At 35.6% G+C, this 27659-nt stretch overlaps 1 protein-coding gene across 1 annotated transcript; it reads right to left on the bottom strand.

The window, feature by feature from the left end:
* Window positions 1-9695: 9695 nt before the first annotated feature.
* LOC114181258 (Methyltransferase-related protein) lies at window positions 9696-11137 on the bottom strand. The gene is made up of 2 exons (XM_028067665.2): window positions 10671-11137; window positions 9696-9973 (listed from the first exon to the last, which is right to left on the bottom strand). The coding sequence occupies exons 1-2, from the start codon at window positions 10827-10829 to the stop codon at window positions 9869-9871; spliced, it is 264 nt and encodes an 87-aa protein (XP_027923466.1). The 5' UTR covers window positions 10830-11137; the 3' UTR covers window positions 9696-9868.
* Between the last annotated feature and the right edge of the window lie 16522 nt (window positions 11138-27659).

The following is a 27659-nucleotide window of genomic DNA, read 5'->3' as shown; positions in this document are numbered from 1 at the left end:
TCTATGTATAAAAAGTAAATAATATTTATATAGATAGATAAATGAAAATAAATAGATAAATAACTAATACCAAAGTTTATGTTACAAAATGATATAAAACAATAATAAATTATCATTACTATCATCTTCAACAATAATATTATTCTCTTCATCTTCTATTAAATTAATATTTTCATCATCACTTCATTGTCATTTTCAAAAAATTTCATTGGCATAATTAGATTTCCATCAGTTGTGGATTGAGTTAGGTCTTTTCTATCTAATGAAAATTCGAGTGATTTATCAAACACATTAGATATAAATGAGGTTGAGTCAATCTCTTCGTTTTCTTTATATGCTTCATTTATAGCTTCTTTTGAAATCTCATACTCTTGAGGCTTTGTTTTCAGTATTACAATCCAATTTGGGTCTTTGGTATCTTTAACATAACACACTTGTTGAACTTGGCCAGCTAAAACATGTGACTCATTTATCTTTAACTTACGCGTGCTATTAATAATAATACTTCTATATTTATCTTATTTGTATCATCTTCCTTTAGAATACACATTCCACCAATCATATTTAAATAAAATGACTATTTTGGCCAAAGTAACTTAATTCAATAATATATGTCAAGACGTCAAAGTAATCCAAGTTACCTACATTCTCATCACCTTTAACTAAAGCTTTATTATTTTGTAATTTCAAGTACATATATCGATCTTTTACATTAAACCTTCAACCATTTATCAAACAACTTGTATATCAAAAAATACATGAATTTGATCCACAAGCCAAGTGAAATAACGACTCGTTTATTCTTATGTTGCCTTCTCTTTTCAAAAGTGCAAGTTGTTTGTTGACAAAAGGAAGAAGATGGACATCTTCCTTCAATAAGGAGTTTTGGTGATGATGATACTGATGATGACTTATAAAGAAGTATGGAAGACTTGATGATGATGCATGGAAAAATGTTGAAGACTTAAAAGAATGCTTGGATTCAAGAAATACATTGAAGATTTAGGGGTTTAGTTATTTAGGTATTGTAATATATGTATGTTATTTAAAATAGTTAAATTAGTATGTCAAGAGTCAAAAGACAAAACCCAAGTAGTAGAACACCAAGAGAATTTTATTTATTTGCAAAACTCACTAGAAAAATCGATTATTCTTAGTGATAATCGATTATCTTAATTAAAACTGATTTTTGAGAAAAGACTTTGTGATAATCGATTATCACTTGCTAATAATATATTATCACAGCGAGAAAAATGTTCTTGGAAAAGTTTCTGTGATAATCGATTATCACTTATGATAATCAATTATCTATGGCAATTGTGACTTAACTTTTCATATTCTTAACCTAATTTCTAAATAGGCTTATATAAATAGAGTGGTAGGCTTTCATTATCATATACAAAAGTTAGAGAAGTCTGAGTACTTGAGAATTCTCTTTGGGAAGGCTTTAAAAAACCTAGTGTGGGTAGAGCGATAACTTTCATCAAGTGGGATCTTGAGTGATTCAGTGTTGCTACTGTTGCTAGGAGAAGCCAGTCATCCTTTGCGTGATTCAAACACTACAAAAAAGTTGATGATTAGTGGAGGTTTTTATTTCAATTTGCGGAGGTTTTTACCCTCCACAAATTAATTTGCAGAGGTTTTCTAAACCTCCACAATTAGAGTTGCCACAACTTATTTACGGAGGTTTTTGTTAACCTCTGGTATCCTAGTTATACTGCAGAAGTTTTTTAATGGAGGGTTTTAACCTCTTCTATTGGTGATATTATTTTGTGGAGGTTTGAAACCTCCTTTATTTAATCACTCACTGCATTTATGATTTCTTAATTTAATAGAATCTGTTTTTCTAATAAGAAATAAATAAAATATATAAATTTATAAAATACATAAAAATTTAACCAACATTAATTTTATTGATGATTTAAGATAAAGTTTATTCATTGTCAATTACAATATAAATATAAAATAAATACACAATGTTGAAAAAAGAATTCCCTGGCTAGACTCTTGAATCTTGTTCACAAAAGGGATATTTTTCAACATGTAACCCAACTTTATGAGCAACCCATCCCAGTAAGATATCCTTGATGCATTGAGTAACTAAGATGGCTTAGCAAGTGAAGTTATCACCAGGAGCAACTCCAAGCTTTGAATAGTATTGTGTGTAGTAATCAACACGAGCGTGAACAATATCAAGGTTTCCTCCATCACATTCAACTTACCATTTACCAATGCTTTCCTCTGCTGCTCCATAATTGTAGTTCTATCTCAGTTGAATTGGTCCATGCCCACAGTACTCCAATGATTTAATAGGGAAAATTAAAAGATAAATCTTTCACATAAAGATATGCATTCCAAGATCTCTAACCTTTTTATCTTTATGTACTCTTCATAGCTACAAAAATAAGACATGCATAAAGATTAAAATAAGAAACTGCAAAAAGATTTAATATTTGTTAAGGAGTTGCCTTACTTCGTCATTGGTAACATTCTCATGAAGAACAACATCAAAACAGAACTCATGCTTCTCCACATAAGGTGTCAAATCCACCTTTTTCATGACAAGAACAAACAATTGGATCTTTACACAGTTAGTAAGAACAAGAATAGCAAACGAAAACACATCAACCTATAACGATAAATATGAGAAGCGAAACTGTTTATAGCATGACAAAATACGAAGGAAGCATAAAAATAAATCAATGTTTCTAACAAGTTAAAGCACAAAATAAACCTTCTCTGATACAAGACTATTGCTCCCATTCAGCAGTTATGGGGCCATCCAAGGTAGAGTTCCTCTAACTCCGCCAGATATTAAAGTCTGGCATTTTACTTTGGACAGACCCAAGTCACCAACCTGAAATGAAAGTCAGAAGGGTCGATTACTGGGATACAAAATGTATGAGCCCATTTGTATCGACATTTTTAAGAGGGAATCACCTTTACTTCTAAAATATCACTTCAATAATTTTATGGGTTTGTTTAAGCTTTCGAAGAAGAAAAAAATTATCTATAGGAAACCAATTTATGTTAATTTTGAGTAGTTATGTAAAATATATTTACACTGTCGTTGCATACCATTAAACTCCTCGTAAAAAAAAGCAAAAAACTACTTTTTCCTCACATAAAACTCTAAAAAATAAATCACTTTTTATGCAGTCTTAACAAACAGGCCATGTATTCAATTGCTCTATGCTATGAAGGTAATTATAAATCATTAATAAACTTGGATCCAAGGAAATTGGTCCGCAAATTATTCATTTCCTTATTTACAACATAGTGTATGCATCTTTAGTTTGAATAAATACAGAACAAGATTTCAAATATGACCACAAGAATAAAATATTTCAACCTTGCATATTGGACGGTGTGGATCTCGGAGATTCACGAGCAAGTTGTCACTTTTCAGGTCAAAGTGTACTATATTTTTTCCATGCAAGTACTCCATGCCAAAGGCCACATCCATCGCAATCAACAGCCACTTGCGCTTGTCAAGGTTCCTGATATTATCCACATAAATCAAACAATTATGATAGCTACCAGAGGAATAAAGTAGAAAAGAAACTAAACGTTGTTTTAAGATAGCTCACTACAACTTCACAGAACACCTATCACTAATGAAACAGTAGAAATGCTGAAAAATAAAGACAAAAATTGACACTCCAACTGAGAGAATAGGAACTCTGCTCAAACCCAAACCTCCCAATACCAAGACAATATGTAGCTAATATGAAGCAATTAATAATGAAAGATGCATTTTACTCATAAGTTTCTTTTCCAAAAGATGATTTTTAGTGAGTTGTTCAGATAGTTTGGAAAAAATGGTGATAACAAAGAGAAGTGGTAGTCATGTTACTAGGTGTGATACTAAAATATCAAAAGAACAAAAAATGTAATTCAAAAGTCATTGCTCACTTATGACAATGGCAACATAAGAAAACCATAACTTTACATGTTTTAAAGTGCAGGGAAGAAGCTACTGATAAATGCATTAGTGATCCCATGATGGTTTATGCTATTATATCTCAAAAGCTACAATGCATCACCCCTCTAAATCCATCATGCTGGTTGTGCAACAATGAAAAGTGGATTTAACCTATTTAGCCTACTTAACCACCATGTTTAATCTTTGTAATACATAAAAAAAAAGTGGCAGAGAAACAACATTACACCTTGTCACTCCTCTGTACTCCTCTCCTCTGTACTCCTTTGTAAATACTTAAGATCTACAAGATCATATGCTCTTACAGCTTTCTCTTCCATATCATAACCATCTTCGGTTCACAAAGAAAATTCACCACTCATCAAATTAGCATTTAGAAAAAAAAAATACAAGAACATTGAAAAAAAAGAAGTAAACCAACATTGTGACACCTCTATACCAAGAAGTTCTCTGGCCTAATGTGTCAATAGATTTCCTATGCAATGGTTGCTTCATCGAGGGCAGTAATAGGACAATCATCTTCACCATAATTCAATTGATGCTTCATCTTGAACTGTAAGAATAAATAATACAATTGAATAAGGATCAAGCAAAGTAATACCCTAAGAAAAACCCTTGGAAGGCCCCATAGAAATTAAAATTTGACTTTCATTATTCTCGTAGGATTATCGATTACTCAAACCATTAATATGTTCGAGAAAACAATAATCATTTCACAAATGCTTTCTCAAATCGATTAGAAAAATCACATACAGGAGCTGACAAAACCAAAGAAAGAAAAAAATTCAAAAAAACTAACAATTAAGCAACCCTTCTTCCTTCAAGAAGCATCACTCGTTGCCTCTGTCGCAGCAGCAAGTCTACCAACCCTTATGCCTTTTGTCGGAACCCTTCCCATCACAATACGACTACCTCGACATCACCAGTTGCATCGAAATCCTCTCCAACTGCCTCGGTCTTTAGTACCACTACGCGCCCCTCATAACCAGTGATTTTTTACCGTTAGATAACACTCAGAATACGAAGTAAATTCAAGACCAAGAAAATTGTAGAAGCGAAAACCTAGAATTGAAAACCATTCGAAAACCCGCTATCACACTCCATTCGAAAACCTAGAATAAAAAAGGATCATACCTACTTCGTCTTCTCCAATCGTCAACAAGCAACACGCGATGCTTTTGTGAGCTACACCCTATCATCATAGAAAGTCATCCGATTCAAAAAGAAAACAAATGTGAGAGAATGTCGAATAAGGAGCTAGAGAGATGAAGAACAGGCGCGAGAGAACTCACCATAAACGAAACTCCATAAGCAAGTGAAAAAAAATGGAAGGAAGGAACAAGAAAAAATGAGAAGGAAGAAAATACAAAAAAGTTGAAAATGTATTTTAATTTGCGGAGGTTATTAACCTCTTTAAAAAATAATTAAAACTCCTATCATCATTGTCATTTTAGACAATTTTCAAAATCATCCTAAATCATTTTAATTTGTGGAGGTCTGAACAACCTCCTCAAAATAACCTCTACTGAAAAGTAATTTTTTTGTAGTGAAAGGAGGTGTTCATTCCTTGTGTGATTCAAGGAAGGTGCTTTCATCCCTTGTGGATTTCAAGGGAGGTGTCTTCATCTTTTGTGTGATTCAAGAGAGGTGTTTTCTAAACCTAATCTTTCTTATCATTGATTGTAAGTTTGGTTTATTTTAGTGATTGAGTTGATCTCGTTTTTGAGAGATTAACAACTGGATGTAGGGTCTTTTGATCCGAACCATTATAAATACTTTGTGCAATTTTCTCTTCTCTACTCTCTTTATTTTATTGTGTTTATTAAAATAAAGGAAAGAATTTTAATTGATCTTTGATATTAAAATGGAAAATTTTAAAAGCACAATTTTTATTAAGAACCCAATTCTCTTCTCTACTCTCTTTATTTTATTGTGTTTATTAAAATCTTCGATATAAATACTTTGTGCAATTTTCTTTGTCCAAACACTAATCATTCTGCCGCACGTCGTTTTCTACATTGCTAAAGAAAGGTTAAAATACCTTTTTGGTCCCAATTTTCATCAAATTTTGTCAAATTAGTCCTAATTTTGTTTTTGTGCTCAAATAGGTTCCAACTTTCGTCAATTTTGTTCAATTTGGTCCTTTTTTGCTAACACAATTTAAATCATTAACGACCATGAACAGTGACTACCAAGTGTCACTTCGTGTTTTTTTTTTAAATTTTTTGAAATTTTTTTAAATGTCCACATGTCAATCTAGTAGCGTGCCACTTGTCATAGTCAATGTTTTATATTCAATTTACTCTTTATATTTGTTATTTTTGTTCAATTGAGTCCTAATTTTGTTTAAAATTGAACAATTTTGTCCCTCTCAAAATTGGGACCAAATTTAATTTTTATATTAAAATTCACATTTTTATTAAATATATTAAATTCACATCATTATAACTTTTATATAAAAATTAAATTTGGTCCCAATTTCGATAGGGATAAAATTTTTCAATTTTAAACAAAATTGGGACTCAATTGAACAAAAATAACAAATATAGAGACTAAATTGTATATAAAACATTGACTATGACATGTGGCACGCTGTAGGGTTGACACATGGACATTTTCATTAAATTTTTTTAAAGAAATAAAAAACCACAAAATGACATGTGGCAGTCATGGTTTATGACCGTTAATGATTTAAACGGTGTTAGCAAAAAAGGACCAAATTGAACAAAATTGACGAAAATTAGGACCTTTTGAGCACAAAAATAAAATTAGGATTGATTTGACAAAATTTGACAAAATTGGGAAAAAGAAGGTATTTTAACCTTAAAAAAACAATAATAACATAAATGTGGTTGAATTATATAATAATACAACCAAAACAAGTTTAATTAATTCTTAATATTTTTTGAATCATTGAAAAAAATTCTTTTTTTATGTCTTTGTTCCACATTTTGCGAATTTTCTATCTCCAATTCTTGTTTGTGCAATTTGATAACAAAAGACATAATGATATAGAATTACATAAAACCACAACAAAATAAATGTGTAGTCTAAGAAAGTGACCTTACTTAGTAAACGACAAAACATCATCACAATTTTGGAGAACATAATTTCTCATTTGCTCTTGTTCAACTACATTTAACTCAACATATTTTTTTGCATGTAACAGTTTTCCAACTTTTAGAAAAAAATCTTAACTTTGACTTATTTAACTAATGTACATCATCTTCATAATTTCTTCCACATCTATTTTGTAAGGCCCACTTATATTTTTGCCCTAATGTTTAAGTACTGCCCCAATCAGTTGGGCTTAGGACTGGCCCATGGGGTGTCCAAAGCCCCTAAAGCAGCCTAACCCCCCTCATTTCTGCCACTTTGCAAAAACAGTACCTTGCTTACCCTCTTTTTTTCTCTCCTCAGAAACTCTGCTAGGGTTTGGAGCTCGCTCGTACTCAAGTTAGCTCAACCAGTTCCGACTCCACGTAAGTTGTTTCTTAGCTCAAACTAGTCCCCCTAGTCATATTTTCGTGTTTCCCCTGAGGCTCATCACAATGACCTCGTTTCTGTTCTGTTCTGCTATTTTTCCAGCTCCTTAATCTGTTCCTAGAGATGCTATGCTTCGCTATTTGGTGTCGAAGTCTTTTGCTAGCTCTTTCTAGATAAGGGAAGTTAGGGTTTCTTGTTCAAATGTATTTTTGCTTGCTTTTCCGCTCTGTCTTGTGTTTTTCGTGATTGTATGACGTTTAAATTGATATGAACATGTTCTATGCTCTGTCCTGGATAAATCTCTGTGTTGGCATGTGTGAACAATGGCGGAGATCTGATAATCTCACCCAAGCGAAGGGCTCTTGCCTAAGTGTAGGTCTCGCTTAAGCGAAAGAACGTGACAACACCATTATTCCCCCTTTTGAGCTCTCGCCTAGGCAAAAGGAGCTCGCCTGAGGGGAGAACCCTCTTGCTTGAGCGAGAACTGGTCGAGAATGTGTCCAAGTTCTGTTTTCTCCTCGGTTCTTGGATGTTTGCCACATGTTTTGTTGAATTACTTTGTTAAAGCATGAAATGAGTGATTTTGCATGTATTGGATGGTCTATGGGTGGGAATTGATGAGTTTGGCATGATCCTGGCATGTAACATGAATGAGATGATTGGTTATAAATGTTAACATAAAATTGGTATGTATAATGACTTTGTGTTGGTTGGAGAAACATGATTCTGGTGTGGTCATGATGTAATTCCACGATAGTTGCATGGTGGTTCCTTATTGGTTAGGACGTAATTCCATGAATCTCTAGGTGAGATCTCATGGTGGTGCCTCATTGGTCACGACGTAATTCCACGATGGTTGCGTGGTGGTGCCTCATTGGTCAAGACATAATTCCATGACCCCTATTAGTGGGAGCTCATGATGGTGCCTCATACTTAGGACGTAATTCACGAAGTTCGTGGTGGTGCCTCATTATATAATTTAGTAAGGATTCAAGTAAGGATTGCATCCTAACACGCTAAAGAGTTAATTAGTCTCACGTAGAGCGTACTAACTTAAGTGGTGAGAGTAGTAGGAGGCCTTACATATTTGAAGGCTAACCTTGTGAGTGGTAGGGTGAAACCCATTGGCAATTGGCTCTACAGAGCAGTAGAGGCCACCACAAGTGCAAGCATCTGGTGAGGATAAGTCGTGTCTTAAGTTTTAGTGTATTGTTTGTGAGTCATCACATGATTGGTTGATGTATGTATCTTTGACTATGAAAATATATGCAATTGTGATAAAATGTTTTTCTATTCTAGCTTACCATCTCTGCTTATTTGTATGTTCTTTGTGTGGTTTTCTTTTCTTGCGATGATCATCAATTTATTGGTATGAGCAGATGTGAAAACTCCTTGTGGTCGTCAATTATGATAAAACGTTTTTCTAGTCTAACTTACCACATGATTGGTTAATTTATATATTCAAAATGCCATTGAATAAAATTATCTCATAATATAATTAAATATAAGAATTTAGGTAGGATATAACATAAAATAAAAAATAATAATATTTTATCTTTTACTTAGATCAGTTTAGATTCACCTTCAAATACAATTATATTATCTATCACTACTCTTTAAATTTAAAAATAATTCCAAAAAGATAATTCCAAAAAGATAATTCCAAAAAGATAAGAAAAAAATTGATAATATTGATAAAGTTAGTTACCAATTATAATATAATTAAAATTAGATATTATATTGGTTTATATTATGACATTTATTAAAATTATCTCATAATAATAATAAATAATTTATTAACTAATTAAAACCAAAAAAATAGATAAATTTAAAACTGATTAAAGTTATATATAAATAGTATGTGTTTTAGAGATTATATGTGAAATCTATAAATATCTCAATAACCAAAATTTAAGAAAAAATTTATTAAAGATTAAAAGTAAAATACCTCAATTTCTTAGTAACTAAAAAGATAGTTTAACTAATTAATTATTAATCTAATATTTTAATATATTGTTAAATAAATGTTCTATCATTACAAGGTTTAGTTAGGAGCTAACTATTTAGTGAAAAATCTTGCATTATTTTTGAGCTAATCACATTGACATTACCACAAACTGTTGAATCTCACAAGAAACAAATTCTAATCAACTTAACAAACAATATTTAGGGGTTTTCAATTTCTTCAACTAAATCCATGCCTAAACTTGCCACAAGTTATGCCATTTAGAGGTTTTTACATGGAAATGGAAGAAAAAGAAAAATATAAACAAAGAGAATACGCAGAATAATGAGATTTCCACAATGTTTTTTCTATCCCCAATTATGCACCAAACATTCTTGAACCCACAAAGAAAAGTGAGAATACAAGAATTTGTATTAGGTTTTGCATAAGACAAATCATAAACAAAGAGTAATGGTTAAAGAAGATGGTCCCTTTTAAGAGCTCTTCAATTCAGCATCTTTGTTGGTTTGCTTCAAATTCCTCCATAGATACCTTCCACTAGCCATGTCAATGAAAACCCAAAATCCATTCTCAATCATCTGAAAAATTAATCAACTTTTTGGTCAATAATAAACCAAGATTAAACTCAAATATCATAAATATGAACTATAGAAATTATGTTAAAAAAAAAAAAAAACTTATCCACAACAAAAGGAATTTCAAATTTTCGGGAGTTTATTCCACCTCCTCATAAAAAAATCTCTAAATTTGTTCCAATTATAAACCTCAAACCAGAATCTTGTATCAATTAAAAATAGTGCAAAAATATAATATACAAGAAAAATGCAAACTTTCTCCAGCAAACTCGAACCCAAATTCCAGAAATCCATTAAAATAAAAAATTACACAAATTTGATATCAATGGTAGAAATTTTGAATTTGAAACAAACGAACTAATTTACATGTCCCTAAATTTCTCAGAAACCTGAATTTGGAAGCCTGTCCTTTTATCTTTTCCTTTTTTAAAGTCAAACTCTGTTAAATCCTTAAAACTCATAAACCGAAGAAATTTTGCATTAAAACAAAAATAAACTTACTACCAGCACTCAAACATGAATTTCGAATTTTTAATCTCTTAAAAAAAACCCATTAAGCTGTGTTGAAAAGTTATACAGCAACCTTAACACGTTCATCCTAGGAAACTAATCTACCGACCATAAAAATTCAAAAGGTGAATTGGGTTGTCCTATTTTCAAACAAGAATCATCGTAGAAACAAACATGTTTTGAAGGGTACCTTTCTGAAATCAAAATCTTCCTTCTTGGATGATCTATCTTCTTCAACAGAATCCTCAGAAAACACCTCGATCTTCGGGTCAGAACGAACCGTTCTCCAGGCAAAGTAACCGGCCAGAACGGCGGAGAAGAACACCAAGATAAACCTTAAAGGGCACATCTCTCACGACACGCCCCCACAAAAAAAAAAAAAGTTTTAATTTCAAGGTATGATTTTTCGGCAATGGAAAATGAGAGAGGGAAAATCGTTGACACCCCAGAAAGGATCAAGGGTACGAGAATGTTGGGTATGTGTTTTTTTTTTAAGGAGACGAGAAATAGTAAAAGGGTGTCTCTGAGAAAAACCAGAACGTGTTGAGTTGTTCCCTTTGTTTTTGTTTGAAAAAAGAAAAAAAGAAAAAAACTCTCAACAACCACTTCGTGACTTTGGGAGAGTTTGCTTGAGAATGAGATTTGTTTACAATGTCAAAAGGTAGGTTCTTCAACTGCTTCTCGCGTTTGCATATTGGGTCAGCTTTTTTGGCTGAATATAGCAAAAAGTCGACAATAGAATGATAATGTATACAGATTTTATTTCAAATTCATCTATTATTATCGCTATGTACACGTTAATTGATATTTGTAATAATAATAATAATAATTATTGTTATCTTTTTTAAATATCGTTATAATTATCTTTTAGATATTGTAATGATGAATTATGCCAATCTATTATACTAAATGCATGGAATATATTGATAGAATAAGATAAAATACTTTTAAATGAGTGAATTCACTAATATCTAAAGAGTTAAATTACGCTACAAAATCTTTTACCGACAAAAAAGTAAATCGAGTTAAAGTGATATATTTTAAACCAATATGTAATAAATTAATCTATTTGACTTAGTTAATTTAATTTGGAAATAAACTTGAGTTAACATAATTCGACAAAAATAAATTAAAACTAGTAATTAAACTTTTTTAATAAAAAAACCTAGTTATTGATAAACCTTATAGGTTTAGTTTACATTGAAAAAAATAAAGATAATCTAATACACACAATTGTTCTAAATTAATTACAAAATTGAAATTTAACAATGTATAAAAAATTTCATTTATGTAAGTTGAATAAAATATTAATTTATCCATGGTATGCTGATAAAATATACGCGTATTTGTAATTTTGATGTGGAGTCAACTTTGGAGGTTGGAGTGCATCTAGAAGATAAGCATGCGATAGTGGGGCCAGCTCACACCATGACATCATATAATACATAAATAAACTTTACTTTAAATGTTTGGGCCTTAATGGCTTCTTTGTTGTCGTTAGAAGAAAAAGCAATACTAATTTGGTGTAGTCTCAAAACAACGTTTACTTTTTTCTTTTTTAATATATATTTTCTACTAATCCGTTGACATTGTCCCTGTACAAGAATTATAGAGAGGGTGAAAGGATAAAAAATTTAAAAAATTGAAACTTTATCCTTATGATCTTTGCAACCGGAATCAAAATAGAACCGTGAACAAAATAATTAAAATAAAAATAGAAGGAGTCATAATAGTATATTGAAAAAAAAAACCTAAAAACATAAAAAGAAATGGTATGCTGGTCCAGGAGTCGATTATACGTGGAAGATGTTAGTACGCACATGATGTTCATTTGAAGTTAATTAGTGTGCAAAATAAATATTATTTTAAAATATTTGTTTTTCTCTAAAACTAAAATAAAAGAATAGGCTTGGCAAAATGGATAAGGCTTGACGGGTCGGTCCGCCAATCCGTTTCAAAAGAAGCAGGTCGAGACAGAAATTACAGTCTGTTAGCCCGCTCCAAGTTGGCCCGTGTAAGTCCCATTTCTTTTCATCTCGTACGAGTTTAGGCCTGGCCTTTTCGCAGGCTCAAGGCCAGTCCATGGAAAGGACTCCAACCCCTGCTTAGCTCTCACACTCTCACTTTTCACTTTTTCAGAAAAATCAGTTTCTCTTCCATCTCTCTCTGCTGAGACTTGAGAACTCTGCTAAGGCATAATGGACTTTCTCCTTGAGCTAGCTGGAATCCTTTCGTTTTCAAGTAAGTAACTCTTAGGGTCCCCTAGCATTTCCCTCTTATTCCTCACTGTTTGGATACATGGGTTGGCGTAGGGTTTAACTTTATGCCATGTGTTGTCCCAGTTTTCGTGCTGCAGCTCGCTACTGTAGTTCCTGAAGCTGTAGTCCTCCTTAGTTGTGGGCTTATTTCTTTTCACATCCAAAAAGGTAAGGGGAAGCTAAGGTTTCGTTTCTTTTTAGCATTTTTTGCTTATTTCTAGACTGTATTGTGCTGGTAAGGCTTGAATGTTGTTGTTGAGTGTATGGAAATGATTTGTGCGTGTTTATGTTTGGTTGAGCGAGATGTGCATGTGCCAACAGGTGAGAAACCTGCTAATCTCGCCCAAGCGAGAGTAGCAGGGTCTCGCCCTGGATTTCATCTCGAATTGCCGCGTAGGCGACCTGTGTTATTTTTTGAGCGAGACGCTGTCGCTTGAGCGAGAACTCGAATGAAATCCTGCAATGGCCACTGTTGAACTCTCGCCTAGGCGAGAAGGGGTCGCCTGAGCGAGAGTAACCCTTACGTCTAGGCGAGGACCTTCAGTTTGGGCGAGAATTTGTGACAGGAGCTGTTGTGTTGGTTGATCTGACTCCATACTGTGTTAATTATTTTCTTTGCTCATAGTATGTGGCCATGCTTAGTATGTATGCTTGAATGGGACTGGAATGAAAGTGTTGTTGTGTAATAAGCTATGATTTCATTTGATCGAATATTGGGATTCATGTGATAAGTATGTAATGTGAAACATGATATGCTTGCTGGTGGAATTTCATGAGAATTGGGTGATGGATAGGCATGTGAAATGTATTGGTGAGGGAGTTTCATGGGAAACCCCTAGTGATATGTATGTGTATATATATATATATATATATATATATATATATATATATATATATATATATATATATATATATATATATATATATATATGCATGCCTAGTGTATACCTTGATATAGGAGATGTCTAGATAAAGGAGGGTATCCTGAACTCTAATAAGCATTCACGCTCACGTAGAGCAGAATGGGTTATGTGGTGAGAGTGGTAGGAGGTCCTTGTCTTGGGACAGTTTGGGCCCGAGACAATAGAGGATTAACCCTGTGTGTGGTTGGGTGATAACCCCCTGCGTCTAGACTCTGTAGAGTTTAGAAACCAGCACAAGCGCATACTTCCTTTAGAATTCTATATCAAGTGTATGATCCGGATATCGAGTCATAGTAACTGCATTTTATGGTCCTCACATGATTTTGAGTGTTTCCTAGTTACATGTTAATAGTTTTCTTTGCTTTGCCTTGTATATGCTTTATAAATTGTTAAAGAATATTTTCACTCCAGCTTACCCTTTTATTTTGTTTATGTTCCTGTTTCTTTTTCTCTTTGCGATGATGACCCAAATCCGTGACGAAGATTCGGAGCTTCGTGGGTCTAGCTGGCTACTACAGGAGGTTTATAGAGGGGTTCTCCAAGATAGTAGCACCCCTAACTTAGCTAACCAGGAAGGACCACCCTTTTGCATGGACTGATATGTGTGAGGAGAGCTTCAGGGAGCTTAAACAGAGGCTGACGAGTGCTCCGATGTTGGTAATTCCAGATGTGAGTAAACCCTTTGAGGTTTACTGCGATGCCTCTCATCAGGGCCTTGGATGTGTCTTGATGCAAGAGAGGAAGGTGGTGGCTTATGCTTCAAGGCAGTTGAAGGTTCATGAGAAGAACTACCCTACTCATGATATAGAGCTAGCGACAGTAGTTTTTGCTTTGAAGATTTGGAGGCACTATCTTTACAGTGCGCAGTTCCAGGTGTTTAGCGACCATAAGAGCTTGAAGTACCTCTTTGATCAAAAAGAGTTGAATATGAGGCAGAGGCAGTGGATAGAGTTCCTAAAGGATTATGACTTTGAACTTCTTTACCACCCAGGGAAGGCGAATGTGGTGGCAGACGCACTGAGTAGGAAGACAGTGCATGTGGCACACTTGATGATAAAAGAAATGGAGTTGCTTGAGAGCTTCAGAGACATGAAGCTAAAGTTCGAGTTGGAGCCGAAATTCATTAGGTGTAGCACTTTGGTTATATCTAGTGACTTCCTAAGATTGATAAAGGAGAAGCAAGCAGAGGATGCTAGCTTACAGAGGGTGAAAGAGCTGCTGGGATCGGAACAGGCCAAGGAGTTTGCCTTGGGTAGTGACGGTGTGTTGAGGTTCAGAGGCAGAGTTTGTGTGCCAAATAATGCTGAGCTGAGGAGATTGGTTCTTGAGGAGGGACACAAGAGTCGTCTTAGTTTGCATCCTGACATGACTAAGATGTACCAAGACCTCAAGGAGAACTTTCGGTGGCAAGGCATGAAGAAGGAAGTTGCACAGTTTGTAACAGCCTGTTTGATTTGTCAAAAGGATAAGGTGGAGCATCAGAAACCTGGTGGAATGCTCCAGCCCTTGGATATTCCGGTGTGGAAATGGGATAGCATAGCTATGGATTTTGTTACCCACTTGCCTCGCACCGTGAGAGGATATGATGCTATATGGGTGGTGGTGGATCGTTTGACGAAAAGTGCTCACTTTTTGGCAGTGAATCTCAGAATGTCTATGGCCAAGTTGGCATAGCTCTACATCCGAGAGATAATGAGACTTCATGGAGTACCCAGTAGCATAGTGTCTGACAGAGACCCCCGGTTCACTTCAAGGTTCTGGCAGACGTTGCAAGAGGCTATGGGTAGTAGGCTGAGGATGAGTTCTGCTTATCATCCTCATACGGATGGCCAGTCAAAGAGAGTGATTCAGTCCTTGGAGGACTTGTTGAGGACGTGCATCCTGGATCATCTTGGCAGTTGGGATGAGGTGTTGTCGCTGGTGGAGTTCACCTATAACAACAGTTACCAGACGAGTATAGGGATGGCGCCTTATGAGGCTTTGTATGGAGGAGGTGTAAAACTCCCTTATGTTGGTACCAGGATGGGGAATTAGTTTTGGTAGGGCCAAAGTTGTTGCAACAAACCTCAGAGAAGGTGTTTATGGTGAGAGATAGACTGCAGACATCGCAAAGTCGCCAAAAAGCTTATGCAGATCGGAGGAGAAGGCCCTTGGAGTTTGAAGCTGGGGAGCATGTGTTCTTGAGGGTGACCCGAACCACCGGCGTGGGAAGGGCTATCTGCTCCAAGAAGCTGTCTCCCAAGTTTTTAGGTCCATATCAAATGTTGAGGAGGATATGACCTGTAGCTTACGAGATTGCTCTGCCACCCCAGTTGGCTAACCTCCACCCGGTTTTCCATGTCTCACAACTACAGAAGTATGTTTTTGACCAATCACACGTGTTGGAGGCGGAGGATGTGCAAGTCAGGTAGGATCTCCGAGTAGTGGTACAACCTGTGGCAATAGAGGATCGCCAAGTCAAGGAACGAAAAGGGAGAGCCACCAGTCTTGTTAAGGTCATCTAGGACCGGAGGACAAGTGACTCTACATGGGAGCTAGAGGAGAACATGTGGAGTTCATATCCACACCTTTTCTGGTAAGTTTCATTTTCGAGGACGAAAAATTCTTTTGTTGGGGAGATTGTAAGCCTCATTTCTTTTCAGCTCGTACGAGTTTGGGCCTGGCCTTTTCGCAGGCCCAAGGCCAGCCCATGGAAAGGACCCCAACCCCTGCCTAGCTTTCACACTCTCACTTTTCACCTTTTCAGAAAAATCAGTTCCTCTTCCATCTCTCTCAACTGAGACTTGAGACCTCTGCTAGGGCACAGTGGACTTTCTCCTTAAGCTAGTTGGAATTCTTTCGTTTTCAAGTAAGTAACTCTTAGGGTCTCCTAGCATTTCCCTCTTATTCCTCACTGTTTGGATACATGGGTTGGCATAGGGTTTAACTTTATGCCATGTATTGTCCCAGTTTTTGTGCTGCAGCTCGCTACTGTAGTTCCTGAAGCTGTAGTCCTCCTTAGTTGTGGGCTTGTTTCTTTTCACGTCCAAAAAGGTAAGGGGAAGCTAAGGTTTCGTTTCTTTTTAGTATTTTTTGCTTATGTATAGATGCATGCCTAGTGTATACCTTGATATAAGAGATGTCTAGATAAAGGAGGGTATTCTGAACTCTAATAAGCATTCACGCTCACGTAGAGCATAATGGGTTATGTGGTGAGAGTGGCAGGAGGTCCTTGTCTTGGGACAGTTTGGGCCCGAGACAATAGAGGATTAACCCTGTGTGTGGTTGGGTGATAACCCCCTGCGTCTAGACTCTGCAGAGTTTAGAAACCAGCACAGGCGCATACTTCCTTTAGAATTCTATGTAAAGTGTATGATCCGGATATCGAGTCATAGTAACTGCATTTGATGGTCCTCACATGATTCTTAGTGTTTCCTAGTTACATGTTAATAGTTTGCTTTGCTTTGCCTTGTATATGCTTTATAAATTGTTAAAGAATATTTTCACTCCAGCTTACCCTTTTATTTTGTTTATGTTCCTGTTTCTTTTTCTCTTTGCGATGATGACCCTGTTGGTGGGAGCAGATGGGAAGCACGTTGAAGGTGGACCTGATGGTAACAATTGTGCGGCGTAGAGGGTCCTGTCACCTCTGGCTCTTGGGGAGCATTTTTATGGCATCAGTGCCTTTTGTTTTTCCTAGCTCTAGAGGTTTTGTTTTGTGTACTGCTGAACCCATGTGGTGCATGTTTTGTTAGAGGCATGTGTAATAGATATGCCTCATTTTCTTTAAGTACTTCTTGGATGACTGTAATGGTAAATCCTTATGTGTACTGTTTCATCTGATAACTCGTTTGTTCCATAAATTATGCGATGTTTTATTTAGTAGATTACTCTATTTAAATGGGATGTCACAGCCCGCTCTGCCCGTTAGTTTGTTAGGCCAGTCCGTGAATCCAAGCGGGCCAACTCGAACCCATTATCAATTTAAAAATTTGAGTTGCATAACCCGTTCACAATTTTAAAAAAGTGGGTTGTATTTATTTTGTTTACCACTCAAAGCAACATCACTCTCGAACTCTCACAAAAACACTCTCAAACTCACACCAAACTCTCGTCTAACACCACCACCTAGAGATGGCAAATAAACCTGCCCCATGGGTATTGTCCGAACCCGTCCCCGTTTTGACAAGGAATCCCCACATTGACTGGGCATTGGTATGAGTATGGGAAATCCCCGACTTTTTCAATTGGGTTGGGGAATCCCCGACTTTTTCAATTGGGTATGGGGATATACATATCCCCGTCATAATACCCGTCCCCGCCATATCTTCGTCCTTGTTTAAATTATTAAAATATTCATAATTAATTAAGTAATCATATATATATATATATATATATATATATATATATATATATATATATATATATATACTTTCTATTTTTTATTTCTTCTAATTATTTGGTTTGTCATGAAACGCATTCGCATCTCCAATATATTTTTTATCTTATCATAACCTTTATGTAATTATGTTAAAATGATGTATGTCAATTAAAAATTGTTTATGCCTCACATTTGAATATTTCTATTATTTTTTAATATTTTTATTTATTATATATTTTCCTTTCACATGAGAATGTTTAATACTCTCAATTTAAGGTAATATAAAAAAAATCTTTACTTATTATTATTAATTTTTGTTTAATTTAAAGAACTCTTTTGTTTCATTAAAATAATTTTTGTTATTTTTCAAACATTGAGTATGTATGTTAATATTTGAAAACTTTTCTTAGATCTCTAAGGTATTTTTTTATCTTATTATACCCTTAATTATACATTTGATTTCCTTTGTGCGATCTCTTTCAATAGTCTCTCAAATTATTTCTAAGACACACATTTGTTAACTTATTAATATTTTTATTTATTGTTTATTTTCATCATTAGAATAATATTTCGATATATTCTATCTAATTATTTTTTATTTTCTAATTATTATCAATCGTACTATAATTTTTTCACTTTATAAATAACTTTTATTTACTACAATATAAAAGTTTAATGTAATTGTCATGAATATTTTTTGTCACTATTCAACATATATTGGAGTTTAAAAGATACAAAATTTATATCAAAATTTTATTATTATGTTTGTTATTTGTTCTTTGTGTCATTTTGATCAAGTGATTTATTATAACTTTTATTAGTGTATAAAAAAGAGATTCATTAGAATTTAAAAAAATTGAAGTAAACAAACATTTAAAATATTTTTTAATTTGAATATTTTTTTTTCTTTTATATTTTTTAAATATTTTTTAATTTTATCAACTAAGTTTCATTAATGTTTGTAGTTTGCAAATTTAATAAATGTTTTGGTTCTCATGAAATTTTATTTGGTATTTTAATTTAAAATGTAAACAATTATAATTTATTTCAAAGTATTTGATATGGAAGAAACAATCATCCTTCTAATATTGAATATTTGATAATATTATGTTTTCTTTACCGTAATTTTTTTATCTTTTATAAAAATTAATATTGAAGTAGTTAGAAAACGAGCACGGGTATGAGTACGAGATTATACCCGTTATCCGGTGGGGATGGGGATGAGTATGGGTATGAGATAGCGAAACATGTCCCCGCCCCGCCCTGTTGCCATCCCTACCACCACCAGCGAAAAAGCGAACCTGCCTCCACATACAACAAACACCCACTACGAGCAGCGACCACCACTACGAGAAGCAACCACTGTTGTAAGCAACAACCACCATTGTAAGCAACAACCACCGTTGTAAGCAACAACCACCATTGCGGCACCATGCAACACGATGGAGAGCAAGATCAGGAAAGGAAGGGCACATCGATAACAACCACCTCCTCAACGCAAGGGAGAACGAGATCGTGACAGGAGACGCGCGACAGCAATCACCGCACTTCCCTTCCATCACACTTCCTTCCTTCCCACTTAGAGAACCCTTGTTCCCTTTTTCCCACTACGAAAGGTTGTTGATTTCTGGGGGTTGAGTTCTAGTTGTGATGTATTGTAGGGTTTGAATTTCTACTAATTGGGGTTTTCTGCATTAGGGATTTTATAGATTGGAAATTTTGCAGATTGAGATTTTTTAGATTGCAGGTTTTTACATATTGATTTTTTACGTATTGATGTTTGTTTGGATTGAGATTTTGGAATTTCTTTGGTGTTCATTTTCTTCTCTTTTACAAGTTGTGTTGCTTCTCGTTCTCAACCTTTCTTTGTGAAAATCCTTGCACAATGCACTTACTCCATCTCCATTCTCTCTATGGTCAGAAACTAAAAAAAAAATAAACAAGAAAAAATAAAAAATGGTGGGCCAGCCCATCAGCCCATCAACCCGCCCGATTATGGGATGGGTTCTATTATTCAACCCGTTTTCAGGTAACGGGCCAACCCGACCTGACTTGTTTTAGGCGGTCAATAACGGGTCGGGTCAAAACGAGACAGGTTGGCCCGTTTTACCATCCCTACAAAAGAACATATACGAAATAAAATAGAAAATATTTTTGAAATTTTTATTTGAACTTGACAAGAATCGACTTTAATCCTACGTATTTTCATTCTATATAGAAAATCAAAGTTTGCATAGTTTTAAAAAAAAATCGTTTTGTTAACATTTTTTAGTTTTAAAATTTTAATATTTGTTTAGATATTTTCTTAAATGAAAATTTTAATCATCAAATCAATTCGAGACTTGACATGATAATTAATAATTTTAATAATTATTACGAAAATTTTAATTATCAAATAAATCTGAAACTTAACATGATAATTAGTAGCTCATGAGACTCAACATCATAATTTTTTTTATTATCATGAAAACATAAATTTTAATTTATCAAGCTAGTTTGAGACTCAACATAATAATTAATAAACTTTTCAAAATTATTATGGTTATGAAAAATTAACTATTAAGTGAATCAAAATTTAACATAATAATTAAGATTTTTATTTATATAATACGATGAAAGGTTCACTTCACACACACAAAAAAGTTGAATAAATGTTTTGGTACATACCTGAAGTCAATAATTTTCAAAGTAGAAATGGTAAAAATATTCCTATTTATAGGTATTCGCGAATAAATTCTACTATGGATAGTTAATGGATACTTTAAACATGTATTTGTGGGTAATGGATAATGGGTAAATTTTATTCTCGCTTACTAACTCAGCGGGAAGAGTCTCATATTGATCGTCCTCACAAGTATCATTACATATTGATGATCCCATTGTTGCTTTGTGGTATCCTTTCTTCTTCCCATTGTTGATGTCATTACTCTTTGATGAATAATTCTTCCCTAGGTAATAAAACAACAAAAGGAAAGTTAATACTTTATTTCAATGACAATTCAGAATGCTCTCTTATTTCTTTCTATTTTTCTCTATTTTCTTCCTCCTCTCGTTTTCTAGTTTTCAATGAAAATTTAGAATGCTCTCTTATTTATTTATCTTTTTCTCTCCTTTCTTCCTCCTCTATTTTTCTAGTCTTTTATTCTTTTTCTATCTTTTCTTTCTCTTTTTTCTTTTTCTCTTTTTTCTTTCTCCTCTCTTTCTCGAGTTTCTTTTTCTCTCTTTTATTTCTCCTATCTTTCTCAAGTTTCTTTTTCTTCTTTTTCTCTTAGTGCTTGTTTCTTCTTTTGCTCTGGTCTTGATTCTTCTAGCTTCTCTAATCTTTTCAATGTCATTTCTTCCTTTCTTTTCAAATATAGGGTGTAGTTCTTAAGATCTTTATTTGTTAGAAAACTTGCATTCCAATTAGGACATTGATGATTTTCATGCCCATAACCTTTACATTTGGAACATCTTAGTGCCTTGTCCTTGGCAATGATTTTTTGTCAGATTTGAACTTCCTTTTAAGTCTACCAATCTTGCCATTCAACTTAATAATTTTGGACACCAAGGCATTGACATCCTCCTCCAAAGCCAAACCCAAATGAGGCAACTCTGATATCTTCAGTGAGACTTCCTAGAATCGCTATTGTTCCCTTTTATTTTTCAAAACTATAGTACTATGTGTCATTCTCCCACTTTCACATTCTTTAACAAATGGATCTCTATGAGGACTAAGATAGGTAAAATCATATGTAAAACCACCTTTAGAAGAATGTCTTTATTGGCTTATGAGGAATTGCTCCTTATTACTAGATCATACAAGAAAGGTTAGCAAAATAACAATAATATATTTAAAACCTTATCACTTTTCTAAGTGTTTTCATTCAAAAACTTCACTTGTGTTTCACACTTTGTAAGTTTTTTCTCGAGTGTACTCTCTTGCCTTTTACCATTCAATTTCCTTTAGCGCTTGGCATAAAACTCTGGTAGCTTAAGCAAAGAGTAAACAAATAATGTGAAAAATGTTACGAGATCTAAATGTTGACTCAAGAGGTCAAACAAAAACAAAAATCTAGACAAAACATCAAGGAATTTTAAAAGACATAAAACAATAAAATTAGAAAATAATAAGATTACCAAAGAGAGTTAAAGGAGACAACGCAAAGACTCTAACAAAAAGTCTTATTGCAATACAATATATCAATAAAGCACAAATAAAAATGTAGCAAATATTTGTGTTAAACTCTTTTCTTTCCATTGGATCATTACTTTCCCTTTTTTTCTTCTTCTTTTCTTTCAATATATATTTGTTTCCTATTGACTTTGATCCACTATTATTTCTTTTCTTTTCAATTTTGTAGTTCAACACATAAACATATAAAAATAAACAATTTGATAAGTCAATGTAATTGCACTTGTAAGTAGTTAATTGGGACTACGATTGATAGAAAAACACAAAAACAAATAATTTCCACAAATTAAATGTAGAAATACACAATTTAAATGAAGAACACGAAAAACAAGATAAATTAAAAACTCAATGGAATTGGATAAAACCTCAGGGGTTTTACTCCTTCCAAAATTCTAAGAATAATAAAATAAACAAAATTTCAAAACAAAGCACAAAACACATACATTAAAAAATTGTAGTTTTTTTATATTTCACATGACAAAAAAATAAGATGGGATGGGAAATTCAAACTAGAACTTTGCTCTAGATACTAAATGATACAATCTTATCCAGGAAAAAATTATGAATTTGAATCCTCAAGAGGCATAACAAAAATAAATCAGAGAAGAATGCGAAATAAGATAGGGATGAAGGACGCTACAATCTAACAAATTGATAAGTAAAGTGAAGATTCGCCACAAAGATGTTAATCTTTGATAAAATCAAAGCTCTAATCTAAGAACCAAGAGAATCCTCTCTCAAATAATGCAAATGCATATAATATGACTTAAAAGTGTTTACATTAGTTTTTGGTACCTCTATTTATAGGCACATATGTTTAAGAAAATCTAAAAGAAAGCCCAAGACCAAAAACATAAATTAATTTCTAAAAGAAAGCCCAAAACACAAAAACATTGAAACAAATTAATTTTTGTAATAACTATTCTTCAAATGTGTTCATGATCTTCATGTTCTTTAAGTTTCCTCCTTCGTGGAACATTATAAGCTTCAAGGAGACGTGTTTTTATCTTTGACCTTGTCATAGATATTTTGAATTGCAAATGTTCTACCTTAAGTTCTTCTTATATATGTATAGGAGATAGTCATTTATCATTCCCTCCTTCTTGAAGAGAATTTGTCCTCAAGTTCATACCACTTGAAGTTTAAGAGATAGTCCTTTATCACTTTGTAAACCACATTTGTAGTTGTAGTGTTAAATTTTTATCTTCATCCAAAATTAGTATTTTCAAACCTTGTTTGGTGTTCACTCTAGAAATTACTATGTATAGTTGTCCATGTGTGAATACAAGGTGAGAAAGATAAAGTCCAACTTTATATAGAGTTTTCCCTTGACTTCTTTTTGTTATCATTGCAAAACATAAACATATAGGAAATTATCTCCTTTGAAACTTAAAAAGGGATGCTTGGATCAGAAGGAGGCAAGTTCATTCTTGGCATGAATATTTATCACCAACTTTTTTGTTTGTTATTATTGTAGTATAAATAATATTCTTTCTCAAATCATTGACTTGCAACCTTGTACCATTGCAAAGACCATTTGTTTCATCAATGTTTCTTAAAAGCATGATAGGTACACCAAATTTCAATTTAATTTTATGATTGGAAAACTCTAAGCATTTAATATCACTACGAAACTCTATAGTAAACCACTCAACTTGAATTTATTGATCTTCATTAGATTAGTAAGGAGTGTATGAACTTAAATAAGTTTGTTCTTCACCAGGTATTGAAGATAAAATGAAATCTTTTACCTTTTCAACAGAGTCAATTTTTTGACAAAGCATTGCACCATAATCAAAGAAACTTGTATTCATGATTTTTTTTCCAATAGACCAGGATAAACAAAGTTGACTAAAGAAAGTAAAGGTGTTTCATATTCTTGAATTAAAAGATTTGGTGGTATACAAATTTTGCCTTCACCATCCTCATTAAAATCCATATCCATCTTCCCGGTTGATACATGTCAGTTTGAACCCAGGAGGGGTTACCTGCAGAAGAGTCTCCGAAGCTCAAGTAAGTCAAAGCTCTTAGAAGGTCAAATCAGTGATTAATGAATGCGTACCTTTAATTATTGGGGTCCACACGTATTTATAGAGCATTAATGATGTCTGATTACCTCATGGGCCGGGCCTTGACATGGGCTCTAGCTTGGGCCATGAGTGGGCCTGGGCCCTAACCCAGGCCCTTAAGACCTATTGAACGCGGGGGCTTCTATTTTCACTAAGTTTATTGGAGTTGTCGGCCTGGACTTTAATCTTATCGGGTTTGCTGGAGTAGCCGGCCTGGACCGACTACCTACCTTGATGGCTTATATTGGTTACATGAGGTGTATGTTATTCTTCTAGATGTATAGGTTAAAACCGGTACAAGTTAGGCCGAATACTTGGTTGCCTTGATATATGCATTGTTTACTTATTTGGTCGAGTTTGGCTAGGTGTGGTACACCAGTCCCCCAGCCTTGTCCGATATGAGTTGTCGGTCAAGGGTGATATGTGTTGGTATGCTAGCAGAACCGGCTAGGTGTGATACACCAGTCCCCCAGCCTTTAAGTGTGATGAACATTGTTAAGGCTAAAAAGTGGTAACCGTCTGAAGGTAGGTGAAGGGGTGTCAGGGGTCAAATCAAGAAGTTTTGGCGCCGTCGTTTTTAAAAGTTATATCTTTCGCAATGATGGTGTCGATTGGTCTAGGGTATTGTTTTGGCGGGAAGGGGTTTTCGTCGTTTGGGATCCTGGACTATAAATATAGGTTTCAAAACGGGTGAGGGGTTACTTGGTTCATTTGCGAGAGTTTTGAATTCAGAGTTCTTGTGCGCATCATATTGTCCAACTAGTTCCCAAATTCAGCCGACATCTCCCCGTAAACACGAAAACAGGTATGTCTAGTAGCGCTAGTATATCGTTATCTACGTCTAGTAGTAGTGAGAGTACGGAGTCGGAGAGAAGTAGGCGTAGACAATTTGACGAAGAGGGTACAAGTTCTGGGGGCATGACAAGTGGGATTCCAATGGAGACAGTGAAGGAGGTTCGAGAAGATTCCCCTGAAGAGTTGGTAGAAAGCAACTGGCCGGCAAAAGGCGGCTATGGGTGGCGGCTGCCGACGTCCGCAACCAATCATCTTTGTTTCGGTGGTCTCGTCTACTGAACTCCTGGTTAAAATGCACACCTGTCATCTCCAAGGGCGTCAGTGGGGACATCGTTTCCCTAGAGAGAGTTAGTGTTATCGACCGGGAATGTCATGGACAGGAGGGTGCTACCGAGAAGTTTTTCTACATGTATATGTGCCTTTTTTCTCAACTTCATATGCGGTTACCGTTAGACGGTTTCTCTATGGGCGTATTGTGGGCACTAAATGTGGCACTTACGCAGCTGCATCCGAATAGTTGGGCCTACTTGCAGGCTTTCCGCATCTTGTGCCAATCCTTATATTTGGAGCCCACTCCTTACGCTTTTTTGTATATTTACGACACCAGACCCTGTCGGCCGGCTACTTGGCTATCTTTGATAAGTCGCCCCAGTATCAGCAGACTGGATGCATTTTCCCAATCTTTCAAGCATTTCAAGAACGGGTACTTCAAGGTTGTCGTTAAAGAAGGAGGCAAAGCTCATTTTTTGAAAGCAAATGGGAGTACCAAATTCCCTTTTAGTTGGACACGCAATCCTTCTCGGTATAAGGATATGGGGATGGATGAGTTATCGGCTGGTGATAAGGAGGTGGTGGAGATCTTGTTGAAGTTTGTTGACAAGTTGCCCACTAAGGGCCTAGTTAGAGTTTATAATTCGGTGCATCGGATAATAGATATCGAAGGTATCTGTTTATTACTTAAACTGTGTTAATAATTCTAAGTTGTTTTGATCCGAGTTGTAATGTATTATTGTAGGGCATATGGCGCAATCTGGAAAGAAAAACTTGGCGCTTTTCCAATCGCTGAGGAAGGAGATGGCCGCTAAGGCCAAGGCAACTGGGAAGACTGATGTTCCCAACTTGCAGGAGTCTGTGGTGGAGGTGCATGTGCACGGCGGGACGAAGAGGAAGGCTGAGTTGCCGCCTCGACACGGGAAGGGAAAAGACGTGAAGAAAGTAAGGGCGGCCTTGCTCGAAACGGGGTCAGCTAGCGGAGCAGGGTCGGCCAGTGGGGAGAAAGGGCCGAATTCTGGTTTGATCGAATTGCCGGAAATATCTATGAGGAAGGATATTTCAATTACCCTCCTAGATACCATTGTAAATTCTATTGACGGCATGGATGTGGACCATATTGTGAGGACAATGGTCGAGTTTGGAAGCAAGGCTTTAGTACCCGCTGTTTGGAGGGTCCGCTGTTTGGATTCTGAGGAACAATTGGCGCCCACCGTGGGGCACAAGACGAACACCTTTAGTACCCGTTTTTCTCTGAAGATGGTTTCCACCCGTAGCAAAGTTGGAGTGAACAAGCAAGCGGATGCTGGTCCCTTTGGACCTCCTGACATCACCCCTGATATGGCCACCATCCTCGACGGCCAAGCAAAGATGCAACAAGAACTCGTAGATTTGAAGAAACGCAGCGCTGACGAGATGGAGGCGCTACGACAAGAGAACTCTCGCCTGAGGCGAAAGATCGAAGCTGATCCCAATCAGAAGGGAAAAGCCAAGGAAACCTCTGAAGCTGCGAGGTCTCCGACCTTCCAGCCCACAGAGGAAGAAAATGAGTACAACCCCACTCCTCACAGCTTCACCACCATTCAACAAACATCCATCCCTTTTACCCATCCCCCTCACTTCCCATCTACTCAACCAGGGCTCACCGCACCCCCAACCCCTGCCGCTACCCTCCCTACCACCCAGATCCCCTACAACATACCCACCACCCTACACACCACACATGTTCCACCATACAACCCACAATACCTTCCGACAACCCACATCCCCCCTCACAACCTCACCTCCACCTTCCCCGCTATGATCAACCATCCCATCCCACCTCACCTACTCCCTCCCCACCAGTCCAGACGCCGTCACCCCTTCACTGACTTTATCGCCAACACCCCTCTTCCGACCCAGTGGGAACCTTTCACCCTGGACCGCTATATTGGCGAAACCGACCCTGACGAGCACCTTAAAGTCTACATCACCCATGTCGCCCTGTACACGTCCCAAGATGCAGTCTTTTGCAAAGCCTTCCCCACCACCCTCAAGGGCCCTACCCTAGAATGGTTCACAACCCTTTCGCCTTACTCCATCGACAGTTTCGACGTCCTCTCCCACATGTTCTCCACCCATTTCGCTGGCAGCCCGCCGCACCAAACTACCACCATCTCCCTCCTGGGCATCAGACAAGAACAAAGCGAACCACTCAGAGCGTTCATAGATCGCTTCAGTAAGGCAGCTCTTCGTACACCACAGCTCAATCAGGAGATGATCCTCCAGTGCATGGCCCTTACTTTACAACCCGACCCCTTCGCCAACAACGTCTATCTCCACCCACCTGC

Source organism: Vigna unguiculata, chromosome 4, assembly GCF_037176805.1.
Source record: "Vigna unguiculata cultivar grain cowpea cultivar isolate G323 ecotype 2 chromosome 4, ASM3717680v1, whole genome shotgun sequence".
Classification (NCBI taxonomy): domain Eukaryota; kingdom Viridiplantae; phylum Streptophyta; class Magnoliopsida; order Fabales; family Fabaceae; genus Vigna; species Vigna unguiculata.
Note: the sequence above shows the minus strand (reverse complement) of the source record. Positions and strands in the feature narration are given on the sequence as shown.

Bases quoted from the DNA above. Each gene is read 5' to 3' on its own strand.
- LOC114181258 (XM_028067665.2), bottom strand. From the start codon at position 10,829: ATGTGCCCTTTAAGGTTTATCTTGGTGTTCTTCTCCGCCGTTCTGGCC. The intron at 9,974-10,670 runs GTACCCTTCAAA...TTAATTTTTCAG, and splicing joins AAGATTTTGATTTCAGAAAG to ATGATTGAGAATGGATTTTG.